The sequence below is a fragment of the Trachemys scripta genome, chromosome 8 (assembly GCF_013100865.1).
Source record: "Trachemys scripta elegans isolate TJP31775 chromosome 8, CAS_Tse_1.0, whole genome shotgun sequence".
In the NCBI taxonomy this organism is placed as follows: Eukaryota; Metazoa; Chordata; order Testudines; family Emydidae; genus Trachemys; species Trachemys scripta.
The window spans coordinates 807,596-826,100 of NC_048305.1; the positions used below are offsets into that span (position 1 = coordinate 807,596).

The following is an 18,505-nucleotide window of genomic DNA, read 5'->3' on the forward strand; positions in this document are numbered from 1 at the left end:
CCGCCCCCCCAGTTTCCGACCCCCACCCTGCCCCCAGACCCCGATCTCTGTCCTCCACCCCAGCTTCCCCCAGACCCCGCCCCCCGATCTCCACCTCCCCAGGCCCCGCCCCCCCGACACCGATCTCCGCCCTCCCGCCCCCAGCTTCCCCCAGGATAGGGAGTGCATAAATGAGAAGGTGAGGGGAAAAGTACAACTAAAAACGCAACATAATATTGGTGAGGAGCCGGTGTAGGGGCTGCAACCTGGCACACTCCACGTAAACGTGAGCCAGGGTCTCCCTCACGCCGCAGAAAGGACAGGTGTCTGGGACAGGGGTAAACCGCGCCAAGTACACGCCCGTGCTCACAGCCTCATGAAGGAGCCGCCAGCTGATATCCCCGGTGGGCCTCGGGACCAGGGTGGAATAGAGGCTGGCCCACCGGGACTTCTCACCCTCAACAGGTGGTAGGAGGTCCCGCCACTTTGTAGGGGGTAGACGGGTTGGGGGCCAGGCTAGGTGGGGGCCAGGGAAGGGATACTTCTCCCCCGGCTGCAGCTGGACCCCAAGGGGGTTTCTTGAGCACCCGTATGGCACTAGATTGGCTGCTGCACAGCCACGCAGCTTACAGGGAACGTTGGGCCATCGGTGCCGCTCAGCTCATCTAGAGATTTGCCTGGTTTTACAACAGGCTACATAAAAAGCACCAGCGAAGTCAGTACAAACATTTCCTACAGACCATGACTTGTTTCCATGTACTGTGCACTGACACTATTCCCATTGATTTGTTTTATAATGATACAATACCCGACCCCCTGGTCGAGAACCATTGAACAAAGGGATCCCTGTGCCTGCCCAGGCAGGTTAAAAACAGCCCTCCGCTGGCTGGGCCCGAGCCCCCCAATCCCTGCCTGCTCTGCATAGCCCTTCCCGAAGATCTTTCAATAGCAAGTGTTGCTGGTGCCCCTCCCGCCGTGGAGCTGGTAGTGAGAATTGCCACACGTCAGCGCACCGCTCCTTCCCCTCGCTGAGCCCGCCTGGTGTTTGCTGGGCATGAGTACCAAAGCGGCAGGATTTACCTGCCTGAGCACCTGGCTGGCTGCACTCCATTTGCTGATCCAAAATGCAAGTTATCGTCTCTTTTCACCTTGCGCCTTGCAGGCCTTTCCGGTGCGCGGCTGGTCGCTGCTACAGCAGACTGGCACCTCCAGGCTGCAGGGTGCGTATGACTATGGCAAACAGACCCACCTTGCAGGCCTGGACCTCAAACCCTGTGCATGGCCCAGGCAGCACTGGGCCGGCCCACGCCTGCGAAGCTGCAGCACACCGGGCAGTTACCGCGGCGTCCTGGGCACATACAGCATCTCCAGCTCTTTGGACAGGGTTTGACCCCTACTCTGGCAAACAGGGAGGGGACCAGTTTGCTGCCCCTCCCCTATAACTTGTGGGTTGTCTCTTGGGGTGGGTGCCTAGGCTGCTCCTCCCACCCACCTTCTCTCTGTTCTTACCTGCCAATCCCCCGGCTCTGCCATATCTGCCCGCTGTCCTCTCAGCCAGGCACTCATCCTTGTCCAGCTTGCTGGCTGCCTGCAGTCGAAAGGCCACCCAGCATCGCTTGTAGCGCTGCCCATCTCCAGCGAGGTTGGCATAGCCCGCTCCCTGCTGGGGGAGAAGCTGAGAGACTCTGGTGCTGGGCATCCGTACACAGCCCTCCCAGCCACCGGAACTGCCAGGCTGGCTCAGAGCAGGGCTCCACCTGGCTGTCTCCTGCCGCCAACGGTGGCCCACCCCAGCTGCTTCAGAAGATAGAGCCCCATAGATGGCAGTAATGGGGTAACTGTACGGGGCACTTCCTCTAATGCTCCGAGTTACGGTTGGCTCATGCCCTAAAGCAGGAGGGTTCCTCTCCCTTCCAAGCCACTCATTTGCTTTTCGTATTTACTCATATCTCTGGATCTCGTTTTCCATGGAAACATCCGAGCCCCTTTTGGATCCTGCTGAATTCTTGGCCTCACTGCCATCATGTGGCAGAGAGTTCCCATGGCTAATCCTCCACTGAAAGAACAGACATGTCCTTTTACCGTCTGGGAACTCGCTGCTTCTCCATGCACTGACAGCCTGCCCGAGAGCAGCGGCCCTGCCCCTCATTGGGTATTTTATCACATCTCCTGGCCCAAGGATTCAGTTTCTCCACAGAAAGAACAGGAGTACTTGTGGCACCTTAGAGACTAACACATTTATTAGAGCATAAGCTTTCGTGGGCTACAGCCCACTTCTTCGGATGCACATAGAGTGGAACATATATTGAGGAGAGGTGGGGTCCCCCTCCCCTGACCAGTACTAAAGCCTGGCCTCCAGGGGCCGGCCCGGAGGCTGTTTTAACACAGGCCTTTGGGGTGTGACTTGTGCAGCTGAAGCTGCAGTGGGGCTGAAGGCAGCAGAATGACCTGCCCTGAAGTGTGGCTGGGCCCCACCTCCTGACCACACTGGTCAGCACAGCTCGGGCCCCTGCAGGGGGAAGCCTCCTGCTGAAGCAGCAGCACTTCCTGTAGCCCATCTCCCACCCACGTAGTGACCTGCATCCCCACAGAGACTGCTGAACGTGGGGGCTGGTGGAACTCCATGTCCCAGCCTGGCCTCCTGCACCCTGGGGCATGCTGGCTGAGAGGTGCGTGATCAGGCACCCTTGCCTGCAGCAGCCAGGGGGTCTGGCAGGAGCACATGGCCCAGCCCCTGATACCAGGCGAAGGAGCCTCCTGCCTGTGCCAGCCTGGCTGGGTCAGTGCCAGAGCCATCAATGGCGGCACTGGAAAGGCCGTCCGTACTGCCACGGCTGCCGAAGGGTGCGAGCCAGATGGGGCCTGCTTGCTGGCTCCCGTGGCCAAGCGGGAAGCTGCGATGAACCCGCCCCCGCGGCTTGGCTCTAGCGTGGGGCCCTCTCATCGAGCCGCGGGACAGAACAGGACCTCCAGAGGCCATTAGTCCAGTCCCCTGCCCTCAAGGCAGGGCGAAGTGTTTGCCTCTCTGCACTGGCCCATTCCCCCTACACGCCCCCAGCCCGCCGCCTCGGCATGCAGTCGCTGCGGGCAGAGGTCAGCATGGGACCGCTGGGTTTGACAGCAGCCAGGCTCTCAGAAGGGCCAGGGGCAGGGGAGCGTTTGGCACAATCTACCCCCCCCAGCGCCACGAGGGGGCTGTGATGTCACGGCTGGAGCACCCTCAGGCTGCTGCTGATCAGAATCAGTGCCAAGGCCCTACTACTAGCTCGGGGCCTGCCCCCTCCAGCCCCCCACTAATCACACAGCACACACACCCGCTCTGTGTCCAAATGGCATTTTATCTTTCAGCATGAAAGATTTTCACAGTATCAAAAGTAAATAATTAAAAAAACCAGAGAAGCCAATCTGGCCGTGGCTGGTTGCGCAGCACGATCCCTCCGCAGGCGGGGCAAGGCCAGCGGCACCTTTCCAGCCGCCTGCAGGCTGGCGGACCGGGGTAGCACCAGAAATCGTGGTCAAGAGATCGGCAGTTTGTTTCCGTTGTAGCTCACTAAGGGGGTAGCTTGGTGGGGGGAACGCAGGACATGTGCGCGGGGCGGGGGACCCACTGCCTGTCCGTCCCTCTGCCCTTCAGCACACACATGCTAAGAACAGACTAGGGGGGCGCAGCTTGGTCAGCGAGAGTCCCCAGCCCACCCTGGCTCCCACTCCTGTCACATAGGAGTCAGGCTGGGATTATGGTACAAGCAGGGGCCCCGGTGGGCCAGGGATTCACCAGAACCCAGCGAGCTGCCGAGGGTGGAGCCGCAGGGTGGAGCCCTGGTGTTATCCGCACAGGGCAGGAAGAGCTGTCATGGAGCGGGCGGCAGAGCACAGGCTGCGTTGTAGGGGGTGTTCTACCTGCGCTGGGCTGCCTGGCACCCTCTTTTCCCCCAGCCCCAGTGCCGCTTGGCCCAAGCTGGGCAGGTAGGTGGAGTGCACATGCTGCTCCCTGGGGCAGAGACAGCCCCCAGCCCCTGTCCTGGGCATCCCTTACCCTCAGCTCCATGAGCTGAGGCGCCCAAGCCCTGCTTTAGAAGGGCTGGGCTGGGCAACATGCCCATCAGGACCTCACCCTGTACTTGGGGGGGAGGGGGGTGGGAACAGGTATTGCCCCCTGAGCCGGCCCGGCAGCCTGACGTGCACTGGCCCGCTCGGCCATAGGGTTGGCCAGAGGAAGAGCTAGGCACAGCCCAGCTGGTACCAACCACGTCCCTCCCCCCGCTCCCGGAAGTACTGTTGTGGGCGCACGCTGCCCCTGGCCGGGCATGCCCCTTTGGGAACCCGAGAGCAGTGAGCACATGGGCTGGTGCAAGGGGGGCGGGGAAGGCTGCGTGGGGGCAGCGCCCGCAGGCTGGGGGCCCCGGCCCGTCGGCAGGTACTGCTGGGCTAACGGAACACTGCAATGTGCTCGTTATGGTGCAGCGTGCCCCTCCAGCCAGGGGAGGTGCTCAGGGCCTGCAGCTGCGTTGTGACTGGAGGCGGAGGGGCCAGGAGAGGAGTGAACTCAGCCCCTAGGCAGAGTGGAAGTTGCAGCTCCTGCCTGAGGCCCAACCCCTCAGCTGGGCTGAGACACAGGGGGTCAGCTGGACCCCCCAGGGAGCTGCAGGAAGGCGGGTATCTCCTGTGACAGGCTGGCAGGGCAACTGAGCTGGGTGGAGGGGAGGGCTTAGGGTGTCCCATGAAGCCAGGAACAAACAACAAAAAAAGTTGGGTTTTTTAAATAAAATAAAAAATTAAAAAGTTCTTTATTAGGTCCAGCATGGTCCTTTCCCCCGGCTGCGCGCCAGGCTGGCACGGGGGGCTGCCCACTGGCGGTGGCAGGCTCCCTGCACATCACCAACGGAGTGCTGGGAGAAGAGAAAATCCCCTAGAGGGATCAGGTGGGGGGGGAGGGGGCTGCCTAAGCCGGGGAGTCCCCCGCCCCCCCGCCCGAGAGCTGTGACTGGCTGGGGAGGTGCAGGTGTGACAGGCCCGGGGGGAAGGGGTTCCACATTCACAGGAAGAGGAACCCACAGAGAAAACAAAAGGGGCCCCCCAGCAGGGGGAGGGGCACAGTGAGGCGAGTGTCTGTGGGTGCTGGGGGGCGGCACAGGGCCCCTCGCACGCACTGGGGCTCCCCCCACACCTCACTGAGCTGCACTCGAAGTGGTTTTCTTCAGGGTGAAGTTGGTCCAGTTCACGGCCACTTTCTGCCGAGTTTGCTTAGCAGAATCCAGACAGAACCTGGGGAGGGGGAAGAGAGAATCAGGGAAGGAGCAGAGACAGTGACCGCTCCCTGCCCCCCCCACGGCCAGTGCCCAACGCATCCACACAACCCCCCACCCCAAGCCAGGGCTTCTACCCTCCCCACCCTAGCCAGAGCAGGCAAGGCCCCATGGAAGAAAAGTCAAGGGATAAAGGAGCCCAGGAGAAGAGGCAGTTTCTCAAAGAGACAATATTAAAAGTACAACTGCCAACTATCCCGAGCGAAGGAGAGTCAGGAAGAACGGTCAGAGGCCACAAGGAGCCCTTTAATGACCTGAAATCAAAAAGGAAACGTACAAAAGAACAGCACGAGCACGCAGTGACAAAATCAGTTCCACCTGGCAAGGGACAGACAAGGCATAAGAGGCTCTATAAATACATTGTGGCAAGAGAAAGATGAAGGAAAGCGTAGATCCTCTTCTGCGGAAGGAGGGGGGATGAGCTCAGAACTGATGACTTCGAGGGGTGGAGGTGTTTACTGCCTGCTTTGCTTCCGTCTTCATTAAAAAGGTTAATGATGACCAGACACTCGACACAATGAACACAGCAAGGGGGCAGAACACAAGCCCAGATAGGGAAAGAACAGGTTAGAGAATAAGCTGAACGTATGTGAGTCAGCAGGGCCTGGGGAAATTCACCCTAGGTTTCTCTAGGAACAAGTGTACGGATCAGGCCTTTTCTTGTAGCCGCATGGTCAGGCCTGAGGCCTTTGTCTGCAGCGAGATGAAGAGAGCAGCAGGCATGAGCTAAGAAGCAGGAAGTCACCTCCCCACATTGCATTAAAACCAGGTCATATCCGGCTGTTCAGGAGGAGACCCTGTCTAATGGCCCCACCGTCCCCAGATAAACAACAGATCTTAAGACGGTTAAAGAAAACTTAGTTTGATCGCATCTGCCTGGCAAGAAACCACTTATTATAGAACCATAGAATATCAGGGTTGGAAGGGACCTCAGGAGGTCATCTAGTCCAACCCCCTGCTCAAAGCAGAACCAATCCCCAACTAAATCATCCCAGCCAGGGCTTTGTCAAGCCTGACCTTAAAAACCTCTAAGGAAAGAGATTCCACCATCTCCCTAGGTAACCCATTCCAGTGTTTCACCACCCTCCTAGTGAAATAGTGTTTCCTAATATCCAACCTAGACCTCCCCCACTGCAACTTGAGACCATTACTCCTTGTTCTGTCATCCACTACCACCGAGAACAGTCTAGATCCATCCTCTTTGGAACCCCCACTCAGGTAGTTGAAAGCAGCTATCAAATCCCCCCTCATTCTTCTCTTCTGCAGACTAAACAATCCCAGTTCTCTCAGCCTCTTCTCATAAGTCATGTGCTCCAGACCCCTAATCATTTTTGTTGCCCTCCGTTGGATTCTTTCCAATTTTTCCACATCCTTCTTGTAGTGTGGGGCCCAAAACTGGACATAGTATTCCAGATGAGGCCTCACCAATGTTGAATAGAGCAGAATGATCACGTCCCTCGATCTGCTGGCAATGCCCCTACTTATACAGCCCAAAATGCCATTAGCCTTCTTGGCAACAAGGGCACACTATTGACTCATATCCAGCTTCTAGTCCACTGTAACCCCTAGGTCCTTTTCTGCAGAACTGCTACCTAGCCATTCGGTCCCTAGTCTGTAGCAGTGCATAGGATTCTTCTGTCCTAAGTGCAAGGCTCTGCACTTGCCCTTGTTGAACCTCATCAGATTTCTTTTGGCCCAATCCTCTAATTTGTCTAGGTCCCTCTGTATCCTATCTCTACCCTCCAATGTATCTACCACTCCTCCCAGTTTAGTGTCATCTGCAAACTTGCTGAGAGTGCAGTCCACACCATCCTCCAGATCATTAATGAAGATATTGAACAAAACTGGCCCCAGGACTGACCGTTGGGGCACTCCGCTTGATACCGGCTGCCAACTAGACATGGAGCCATTGATCACTACCCGTTGAGCCCGACGATCTAGCCAGCTTTCTATCCACCTTACAGTCCATTCATCCAGCCCATACTTCTTTAACTTGGCGGCAAGAATACTGTGGGAGACCGTATCAAAAGCTTTGCTAAAGTCAAGGAATAATAAATCCACGGCTTTCCCCACATCCACAGAGCCAGTTATCTCCTCATAGAAGGCAATTAGGGTAGTCAGGCACGACTTCCCCTTGGTGAATCCATGCTGACTATTCCTGATCACCTTCCTCTCCTCTAAGTGCTTCAGAATTGATTCCTTGAGGACCTGCTCCGTGATTTTTCCAGGGACTGAGGTGAGGCTGACTGGCCTGTAGTTCTCCGGATCCTCCTTATCAATAGTTGTGGTTGTGAAATCCTCATTTCTTTATGGTCCCCACTTCCCTATGGTTTGTCTGTATGATCTGTCTGGTTCTTTGATTGTTTCTGGCTGTTACGTAATTAATTTTGCTAGGTGTAAATTCATGAAGGTGGTGGGGTAGGGTTGGTTAGAGAATTTTGTTACAATGTTAGGATTGGTTAGTAACATTTTAGTGTAACGATTGGTTAAGGTACAGCTAAGCAGGACTCAAGTTTCACTATGTAAACTGGGGTCCAAAAGGAAGGTTTTGGGAACCAACTCCAGGACCCAGCCCCACGATCGGAGCTGCCAGACCTCAACACTCTGCCAATGACACCGTGCAGAAACTGGAGTCCCCCAGATGGGCCTGATCCTGATCGGCCAGCAGGGAAAAGTTCCTCTCTCTTATTGGGCGTGGTGAGCACTGTGTGTGCAGCGTGTGCCGTCTGCTTTGGTGATTGTTAATAAATAGAGGTTAAGTAGGATATTACTGTGTGAAGCTCCTTCACTGGTAAAAAGACCCCGTAAACCCGAAAAAGATTAAGCCCTGAGCCCGCAGGGAAAGGGTGTTTGCCCAGAGCCCACGGCGGGGCAGAGCCCAGAGCCCATCGCCTGGAGCCCTAGGAACTGGGCAGAGGTGCGATGTCCTAGAGTGTTCAAATGACAGAGATTTTTGTGCGGGTAACACTAGCCTGAGCCATCTTGGAACCAAGCAATTATTGTATCTTCAGGAATACGTGGAGGCCAGGTGAGGGCCCAGAGAACTGGAGATGAGCAAACACAGCACCTCTCTTCCAAAAAGGGAACACAGAGGCCCTGGGAAAGTACAGACCACTCAGCCAAACTTCAATTCCTGGAAGGTATTAGAACAAATTACTAAACAATCCATTTGGGAGCACTTATAGGTTATAAGGAACAGCCAGCGTGGATTTGTCGAGAACAAATCATGTCAATCCAACCTCATCTTCTTCTTTGACAGGGTCACTAGCCTAGCGGATGGGGGGAAGCCGTAGACGTGATACCTTGATTTTAGCAAGGCTTGTGACACAGTCCCACATGACATTCTCATGAGCAAACTAGGGCAATGCGGGCTAGAAGGTGGGTGCACAACTGGCTGAAAGACTAGACTCAAAGAGGAGTTATCAACGATTTGCTGTGAAACTGAGAGGGCGTCTCTAGTGGGTTCCCGTGTGGGTCAGCCCTGGGTCTGGCACTGTTCATTATTTTCATTCATGACTTGGATAACAGAGTGGAGAGTATGCACATAAAATGTGTGGCTGACACCAAGCTGGGAGGGATTGCAAGCACTTTGGAGGACAGGATTCGAATTCACAACGCCCTTACAAATTCGGAATTGGTCTGAAATCACAAGGTGAAATTCACTAAAGACAAGTGCAAAGTACTTCACTTAGGAAAGAAAAATCAAACGCCCAGCTACAAAACGGGGAATAACTGGCTACACACTAGTGCTGCTGACAAGGATCTGCAGGCTACAGTGGATGCAGCTGCGAAAAAGGCGAATATCACTCTGGGGTGTACTAACAGGAGTGTCGTAGGTAAGCCAAGGGAGGTAACTGTCCCGCTCTACTGAGCGCTGGGGAGGCCCCAGCTGCAGTGCGGTGTCCAGTTCTGGGTGCCGCACATTCGGGAAGACGTGGATCAAGAGGAGGGAGTCCAGCTGAGAGCAACAAAAATGATCAAAAGTTTAGAACCCTGCCCTGTGAGGAACGGTTACAACACTGGAGAAGAGACGACACCAAGAGGGGCTATTACAAAGCGGATGGGGCTCAGTCAGTCTCCATGTCCACTGGCGGGAGGAAGGGAGACTGGGGTTAGCTCTTGGGAGACTCCTGAGTACGCCGACACTGGGAGAAAAGGCCTGCAGCACGGCACAGCCGACTCAGTCTTCCAGGCTAGTGTAGGCGGCCGGGCTGGAGCTGGAGCCTGGCCTCTGGGACCCTCCTCCCACATGGAGTCCCAGGGGGCAGGAATGCCCCTCCCCCAACGGGGTGACACTCCCAGCCCCACTCTCTCAGAGCGCTGCAGGCTGGTCTCACCTCTTGAAGTACTCTACTTCTCGGTCCGTCTCGTCCATCTCGACCCCGTCCACATCTTTGGGCAGGAACACGTCATCTAGCAAAGCAGTGGCACATGGTCACAAGGACGCCCCCCTCAGCACCAGGGGCCCGCGCTGCCGCCTGGCACAGCCTACTTGGAGCAAAGAGCAATGGACAGACACCATGGGGGGCAGGGCAGGGAGCGAGGGGGGCAGAACCAGGGTACATCACCACTGACCCATCTCCACTACAGCCCTATGGCGACCCAGCTCCGTGGCTCGGGGGGTGTGGCACAGCCACACCGACCTGACCCCTCCCCGCCCCCCGTGTGCTGAGTCAACAAGAGAGCTTCGCCCTCACCACAGCGCTCAGCAGCGCAGCGACGCGGGACGACAGGCCAGAGCTGGGACGAGGTCACTGCTGAGCAGAGGGGCCGCGCAGGGGACTCACCGATGGACGTGTTGGATTTCTCCATCCTGCTCCTGCTTTTCCTGCTCTTGCCCTTGGGCTGGGGGGAGCTGCCCAGGGTGGCAGGGTGGGGGGGCTGCCGGTCCCCAGCAGCAGGGGGAGGTGACTGCATCAGCTCCAGGTGCTCTGCTTTGCCCTCGCCCCTCCGGCCTTTCCACTCGCTGCTCCTCTCCTTCTCGGGCCTGGAACTGCTGCAGCCCCAGCCCTGCCCCTTGGCGCTCTCCGCTGGCTCCACACAGCCACTCCCCCTCCGCAGCGTGGGCACTCCTCCAGGCTTCGAAGGGTGCTTGGCTCCCAGCACCAGCCCCGTCGAGCTGGGACTCTCCAGCCCAGCCTGGGCGCTGGGCACCGCGGGGCATTCCCCCTTCTTCGCTTGGCAGCTCTGTCGCTTGTTCTTCCTCGGCCTGCCCCCCACTGGGACCTGCTCCTGCTGCTCTGGGCCCTTGGCCGGTGCCACCTCCTTGCACTCCAAGCCGGGCCCGCCGCTCTCCTGGGCACAGTCTGTCGGCTGGGGGGACTGGACCCAGATCATCCGGGAGAGGTTGGGAACCGCGCTCAGGCGCTTCACCACCCCGTTTTCGGCCTGCGGCGGCCCCTCCCCGGGGCCCTCTCCCCAGCGGGGGCCCAGCTCGCTGCGCAGAAGCATGTGGTTCTTGGGGGAGCCCAGGCTCAGAGGGGAGAGATCCAGGTCGATCTCCTGCAGGCCCGAGGAGCCGTTGAGGTGGGACAGCAGAGTCTTCTGCTCCAGCACGGCCGCCTTCTTGGGGAAGTCGGCGACGTCCAGGTTGAGGTCGTAGACGCTGAAGCTGGCACGGATGGAGTCCTTAATGGTGTTCTTGATCTCCTGCAGCCGGCTGCTGAGGAAGCTGTTCACCCGCTCCAGCTCCAGCTGGGGCCACTCCAGGAGCTTCTCCTCCGCCAGCTCCCTGTCCTGGCCAGCCAGGGGGCCGCGCGCCACCCGCTTCTGGGCCTCCGCCTCCAGCTGGGCTTTCTCCTTCTCCTGGAACAGGCAAGGTGGTGGGCCCAGGTCAGATGTTCTCAGGGGGCGGGAGAGATGCCCAGCGGGCTGGCACGCCACGGGCCTGGGGCGGCAAACCCAAACACTGCTGCGCAGCCCAGCTCAGCCTGTAGCAAGCACAGCTGGGGCCCCGTATGCCCTGCTCCGGCACGGCCGCCCACCAGCTCAGGCCTGGGGGAGACTGTTACCAGCTGCCACAGGCTGCACCACGTCTGCACCGCAGCACCCAGCCACAGGCCAGTGGCTGATTCTCAGCTCCCAGAACAAGGGGGGGCCCTGGCCCGCAGCGGGATCCGGCACATGCTGGGGAGACCCCATGTGGGAGAGGTGCCCAGGGCCCTACAAAGAGCCAGAGCAGTTCCCGACAGGCCCCCGGGGAGGGCGCTGAGCACAGGGAAAGCTTCTGGGGGCGGGAGGGCAGAGCCCCATGTGGGTGCTACCCAGTTCCAGCCTCCCAGTTAGGGTGGGTGGGGCTGGGCCTCAAGACCTTTCCCAGCTCTGGCGTCTGTCGAACCCTCTGGTGCTATTCCAGGGGCTCGGGGCCAGGGCCTTACCAAGGGAAGACGGGACCCGAGGTGGCTCTGACCCCCGCTGGGCCAAGTCTAGAACAGCACATTCCCCTCCCCCCAGCCTCACCTTCTTCTTCTGCTTGTGCCGGGCCCGCTTGGCGGCCTTGGCGCTGTTCAGGGGCTTGGGCTCCGAGCTGTTGATGTAGTCCAGGAGCTCGTCCACGTCCCGGTGATCCACGGCCGGCTCCCCCGAGCTGCTGCTGTGGCCCACTTTCTGTGGCAGCTCCTCCTTCCTCTTGGTGAGACGGGAGCGCAGCTTCTCCCGGATCTCGGCATAGTTCCGGCTCGTGGGGGCCGCAGGGGGCTGCAGAGAGAGCCTGGGCTGCTACTGTCCTGCCCGGCACAGATGGACGCTGTTCCCCAGCCCTTTCCCACCCTCTGCTTATGGGGCTGCCCCACCCACAGCTCATTGCTGAAGGCAGCATGGTTCCTAGTCTGCCAAGGAGAGCTGCCAGGCTGAGACAGAGGGGCCCTGGGGGCTGGGACTGAGACGCGCTGGCCAAGCTGCAGGGGCAGGGACAGTGTCAGATGGAGATGAACTGGCTGCTGCCGGGTGGCTCTCCAGGGTTGGACTAGCAGAGGGCGGCTGTCAGGCCTGTGGGGGACACGTGCCCTGTGCTCTCGGCACAGCAGTCTCCCGAGCACCCGTCTCAGCGGGAGCTCGGCCCATGGCCAGCAAGCCCAGCGCAATGGCTCACTTACCGCGTTGTGGCCGAAGAACTCACAGTAGCAGCAGTCACAGAATTTCCCGTCTTTCTGGTTGGTGGAGGAGGAGGTGCAGGAGCTGCGCTCGGAGCTGCTGTCCTCATCCTCCCCGAGCCCCTCGTCTGCCTCGCACGACTGTGGCGGGTGGCAGCTGGTACCATTGGGGAACTTGTGTCCTTTGCACACGGGGTCCCTGGGGGAAGGGAGGAAGGAAGGTAGCGGGAAGGCAGACCCAGGGCAGCGAGGCACTGGGGGCTGCAGCCAAGCCAGCCCCTCCCACGTCCCAGAACTGCATGGGGGCGCCTTGCAGGGGAGGGAAGGCCCCAGGGCAGGCGGCCCGCACCCCCCAGGCGTTCTACTGACACTGACTGGCTCGTTTAATCAGCTGGGAAGAGACCCCTGCACTGCTCCCTGGGACCCCAAGCCCTTTGGCAGGGCAAAGGCTCACCGAGCATGCCAGGAAACCAGACCCGGAGTCGGGGGGGTGCAACTAGAGCCCAGCTGCCTGCCCTACACGCCCCACCCACCATGGGCCCCACTCCCACGCTCTCTGCTGCCCCTCCCCAGGGGGGCTGGGGCTCCCTGCCGACAGCCATCCCCAGGGCAGAACCCAACGCTCCAGCCCACGGCAAGGGGCCAGGGCAGGCGGCTGCGAACAGCTAGTCCTTGGGCTCCTGGCCCTGCCCGTGACAGGCCCAGGTCCCTGAGCCGAACTGCAGGAGAAATGGGCAGCGAAGCTGCGTCTGCCTCGCAGACAGAACTGCCAGGGCCGGAGAGACCCTGGAGCCTCAGGGCTGTGCGGTGCTGGAGTCAGACCATCTCTGTGAGGAGCCCTTCTGCCCCCGCCAAGGGCTGGTCCCTTGGGATGGGGATTTGGCAACTGGAGCCTGGCAGGGCCCCTGGCTCCTGCTAGCGCCCCCAGAACACCAGGGGCATTGCACCAGCCACAGGCAGGCAGAGACCCTCTCACCTGTTAGTGCTGGGCATCTGGTGCGGGGCAGCTGGTGGCACCAGGGAGCCGCTGCAGTGCCCATTGCAGGGGTGGGCACAGCCTGAAAGCGGAGGTGGCATCTTCAGAAGCGGCACGTTGGCGGGGGGCAGGTGAGGGCTCTTGCAGGAGGCCTGGCCGTGCGAGAGGGTGCCAGCAGGAGGGGACTCGGCAGCGGCTGTGTGGGGGCTGGGTGCAGGGACCGGCGCTGCCTGCGGTGAGGTGTTCGGGTGGGCGGGTGACTGCTTGGTAGAGATCAGCGCCGGTGGCTGGGAGGGGAGCCCTGTGGGGCTGTTGGGAGGAGCGGCGAGGTCCGGGTGCCGGTGATGGTCCAAGGAGTGGAAGGCCTCACCTGCAGACAGGCAGGATGAGAGACGGGTCAAGCACGTGCTCAGCGGCACCAGCCTGTCCCAGCCCAGCATGCAGGCAGGGGAGCGCCCCCCATGCGCACGCAGAGCCCAGCAGGACCCCACGTTCTGCTCGCCCCCAGCACAGGAGCAGAAAGAACAGGGGCTTCCTCCCCGAGGGCTTCCACCATCCCCGGCCCTCGAGCACATGGCCCGCACAGGGCTGGGCTGCACAAGGCCCTCCTGCGTCCTCACTGCTGCCAGGACGGGGCAACAAATTGGCAGTTGAAATTCAGTGTTGATAAATGCAAAGTAATGCACATTGGAAACCATCATCCCAACAATACATATAAAATGCTGGGATCTAAATTGGCTGTTACCACTCAAGACAGAGACCTTGGCATCATTGTGGAGAGTTCTCTGAAAACATCCACTCAATGTGCAGTGACAGTCAAAAAAGCAAACAGAATGTTGGGAATCATTAGGAAAGGGATAGATGGTAAGACAGAAAATATCATGTTGCCTCTATATAAATCCATGGTACGCCCACATCTTGAATACTGCGTGCAGATGTGATTGCCCCATCTCAAAGAATATATATTGGAAATGGAAAAGGTTCTGAAAAGGGCAACAAAAATGATCAGGGGTATGGAACGGCTGCCGTATGAGGAGAGATTAAGAAGACTGGGACTTTTCAGCTTGGAAAAGAGACGACTAAGGGGAGATATGGTAGAGGTCTGTAAAATCATGATTGGTGTGGAGAAAGTAAATAAGGAAGTGTTTCTTTACTTCTTCTCATAACACAAGAGCTAGAGGCCACCAAATGAAATTAATAGGCAGCAGGTTTAAAACAAACAAAAAGAAGTATTTCTTCACACAACACAGTCAACCTGTGGAACTCCTTGCCAGAGGAGGTTGTGAAGGCCAAGACTATCACAGGGTTCAAAAAAGAACTAGATCAGTTCATGGAGGACCAGTCCATCAATGGCTATTAGCCAGGATGGACAGGAATGGTGTTCCTAGCCTCTGTTTGCCAGAAGCTGGGAATGGGCGACAGGGGATGGATCACTTGATGATTCCCTGTTCTGTTCACTCCCTCTGGGGCACCTGGCATTGGCCACTGTCAGAAGACAGGAGACTGGGCTAGATGGACCTTTGGTCTGACCCAGTCTGGCCGCGCTTATGACGGCTCCCTGCTGGCAAGGGGATGCCAAGGGGACTTTCTCAGCCCAGCGAGCTCCTCCCAGCCACAGTCAGAGGACACAGCTGCATCTGCACACGCAGCTGGCTGGGGAGGGGCCTGGCCCCAGCAGCTTCCACACTCTGCAGAACTCTTCATCCTCCAGCAGTGAGAAAGGGCCCTGCTCGGGCAGGGCCTTGGGCCTGCCATGCTCTTCTCCCCCTCCACGGGCAACCTGAGAGCCCCTGGGAGAAGGGTTTTACTGCCAGCTGGCTGGGGGGAGCAGGTGGGGGGTGGGAGGGGCAGTGCCAAGGAGCCCCAAGCCACGGCGCAGCTGCCCCGCCCCTGCCACGTGTACACACCTGGCGGGGTGGGCCTGCGGCACATGCTCTTGAACTGCTTGGGAAGCGTCTTACAGAAGTCGAGTGAGGTAGGCAGAGGCAAACCGGGGGCAGCCCTGCTGGAAGCTGTAGGGACGGCGTGGCTGTAGGGACAGGCCTTGAGCCCGGGCGCCGCAGCAGGAGCCTGGCCGATGCACTCCGGAGCCAGCGGGAGACTGGGGTGCTTGTCACCTGAAATGGAGTCAGCGCTGGAGACGGCTTCTCCTGTGCAGAGCCCGGCCTGGGCCAGCATTGGAGACTCCGGGACGGCTCCGAAGCAGAGCGCACATCTCTCCCCCCAATACCCGACTGGCAGTGGCTGCGGCCTTGGGGTGCAGCAAGGGAGGATACAGCCCCCCGTGTACCCTGGGCACCAAGGCCATGCGCTCCCTTTTCCCCAAGGGACCCCAGGGGTTCTGCTCTCTAAGGCAGGGCCCCTGGAGGCCAGCCAGCATGGCACTTCACTCAGGCCTGGATCCAGAGATGGCCACTAGCCAGGCTGGGGCCCGTGTGGCCCTGGGCTGGCCTGGACTCACCTAGTGCAGCAGGGGGCCCCCCTAAAGGGCTGCCCTGCGTGGCTCCGTTGGCATGCTGGGAATTCCAGAGGCCCGACAGTTTATGAGCAGACAGGAAGGAGCTGGGATCCCAGTCCCCGGAGTTCCCGTGGCACGAAGAGGAGGAAGAGGATGATGATGAGGAAGATGAGGAGTGGGAGCCGCCCCCACAAGACTGGGACTTGCAGGACGTATGCGATAACGAGACCTGGGAAGAAACTCACAGTGTGAAGCAGCAGGAGACTGAGGAGATGAATCCCCCTACGCTCTGGTTCTAGTCTGGGCTCCCCCGGGCCAGGCCAAGTCCCAACACGCCCCCACCTGTCCTCGCTCACACAGGGCTCCCTGCTAGGCCTCCACCAGCCAGGGCTGAGCCTGGGCAAGGGGGGCCCACCCTGTGTCTCCTCCACTCTGCCACCTTGGTCTCCACGTCAGCATTCAGCGACAGCAGATCTACGCTACACGTTTGCAGTGGCAGCGCGGCTGGCATGTCGCTCTGAGAGCTCTCCCGTTGGTTGCGGGAGCCGTGCTGGAGGCGACGCTCTCCTGCCGATGTAGCGCTGTGCAGCGTGACTCCGTCGCTTGGGGGCTGGATTATCCACCCCCCTGGGCGACGCAGTTATACTGACGTAACTCTCTGGTGTAGAGCAGAGCAAGGTCTGGCCTAGACCAGCCAGCTGCACCAGGCGACCGACTGGACGCCTTTAACCAAGTGCTTCTGTCACTCTTCACCCAGCACAAGAGTGTCCCTGGCGGGCCGTGCACGGGTGTGAATCCCGGTGATGGAGGCCAGGGCTGCCCAGACCTCAAGTTCCACCGGCCTCGTTTACCAAGGGAAGCGTTAGGGGTGACTAGGTCTCAGCCTGTAAGTGCCTACCTGGCGACCAGACATTTGCTAGTGGGCCCCTCGCTCAGGCAGGGGCAGGTCTAACCCAATCCAAGGGCTGGATGTTGACACTAGACCCATTCAGACTGGAAATAAGGGCCCGTTTTTAATGATGAGAGTAACTGACCATTGGAACAACTTACCAAAGGCTGCGCCAGTCTCTGGCCATTCTAAATCCAGCCGGGAGGTCTGCCTAGCAGATCTGCTGTGGGGGGGGCTGGGGGCAGCTTTCTGGCCTGCGCTGTACCGGGGGTCAGACCAGCTGACCATAATGGTTTCCGTTGGCCTGATGCTGCCAATCCCTGACTGATGGACCCAGAACCATGGTGAGGAGCTGGGCCTGCCAAGCCAAGGCACATCCGAGGGTCTTCGGGAGCAGCAAGCCAGTCTTCCCAGCCAGAAGAGGCACAGTGGGGGGGGGGGGGGGGGGTGGAGGGGCAGAGGCATAAGTCAGTGGCACACTTACTCTTCCAGCTCTGGCCATACCGTGCCGGGGCCCCTCATGTGCAGCTCTCACGCAATCCTGAACAACCAAATGCCGGCCCTCCCCACCGGCACTACCGGAGCTCCCCCGCTAGGAGAAACCCTCCGAGGGCATCACAGCCCAGGAGTCAGGTACGTGTACAGGCACTCAGCAAGGGCCGGGGGGTGCCAGGCTCTGGGGGACCTACAGCTGCCATTGCTGCCATGTGGCAATTAGCACCCACTGCTCAGCAGGACCCCCTGCCTTGAGGGGAGCCATGGCCCTAACCAGAGGACAGCTGCTGCCTACCGCCAAGGCCTGCTCCTGGACAGCCCGCCGCTCCTCCTCCTCCACGCTCTTCCTGCAGCTCTGGCAGATCCACAGGGGCATTTCTCCCAGCAGGTTCTGCACGAGCGTTGGCACGAAGTCTGGAGGCAGCCTCTCGCCCGGGGAGACCAGCCCGTTGTGAGATGGGCCTCCCCAGTCTTTGCGCTCTCGGTGGCATAGCAAGCAACACGTCTGCACGGACTGGTTGGTAGTGGGCAGCACCTGCAGCAGCACACACGGGCGGCGAGTCACTCACAGCTGGGCACAAAGCAGGCGTTTGTGCAGGAGGAGGACAGGCCCCGAGGGCCAGCAGGCTGGACCATGCAGCACCTCTGCGAGCTGTGCCCACGGGACGCTGCTCTCCCACTATGGCACCCTCACAGATGGAGTGGGGCAGCAGCCTTTGGCATTTAGGGGCTCCCAGGAGTCTGTCATGGCGAGGGCCAGCCCCTTCCCAATAGCTCCCCCCTTCGGCTCGTGCCCAGACGCGCCGGCAGCGCTGAGCGAGAAGAGCTGAGCAGAAGGGGTGACCCTGGGAATACCCATGGGCACAGAGAGACCAACTGGGGTAGGCAGCCAATACCCTGCTTTATAGACACCCCGTCCCCCTGCCCACACCCCTGTCCCCTCCCCAGCTCTTTGTTTTGTGCGGACAGAGGAGCAGGTCCTCACTGCTCTTTGCATTCTGCCCCGCAGTCCACCCAGGGCTGGGGCCTCCTGCCTGCGCCCATGGCTACTTTAGAGACCCCCCACCAGCCGTGGAGAGCAGAGTGCAGAGCTGGGGAGGGGTTCCCCATTGTCTGCCGCTGCAGCGGGGCCAGGACAATGAGCCACGTGGTTAACTGCCGCTGCGAAGCAGATGGCACCTCACACTCAAGGTGAACCAAAGGGGGCACTGGGAGGGGCCGGGCTTCTCTTCTTGCGAGGGCTGAGGCAGATCCTGCAGGGAGGGAGAGAGGTAGGCAGGCTCCTGGCTCACCCTGTGCCTCTCGGGGGGC

General features: G+C 59.6%; 1 protein-coding gene across 1 annotated transcript; it reads right to left on the bottom strand.

The window, feature by feature from the left end:
• Positions 1–3,297: 3,297 nt before the first annotated feature.
• FAM193B (family with sequence similarity 193 member B) lies at positions 3,298–17,729 on the bottom strand (the record flags this gene model as incomplete). The annotated part of the gene is given in 9 exon segments (XM_034778476.1): positions 3,298–5,244; positions 9,623–9,698; positions 10,073–11,090; positions 11,745–11,981; positions 12,380–12,575; positions 13,353–13,722; positions 15,260–15,469; positions 15,814–16,039; positions 17,490–17,729. Coding segments are annotated over 9 exon segments (2,511 nt in total). The 3' UTR covers positions 3,298–5,147.
• Between the last annotated feature and the right edge of the window lie 776 nt (positions 17,730–18,505).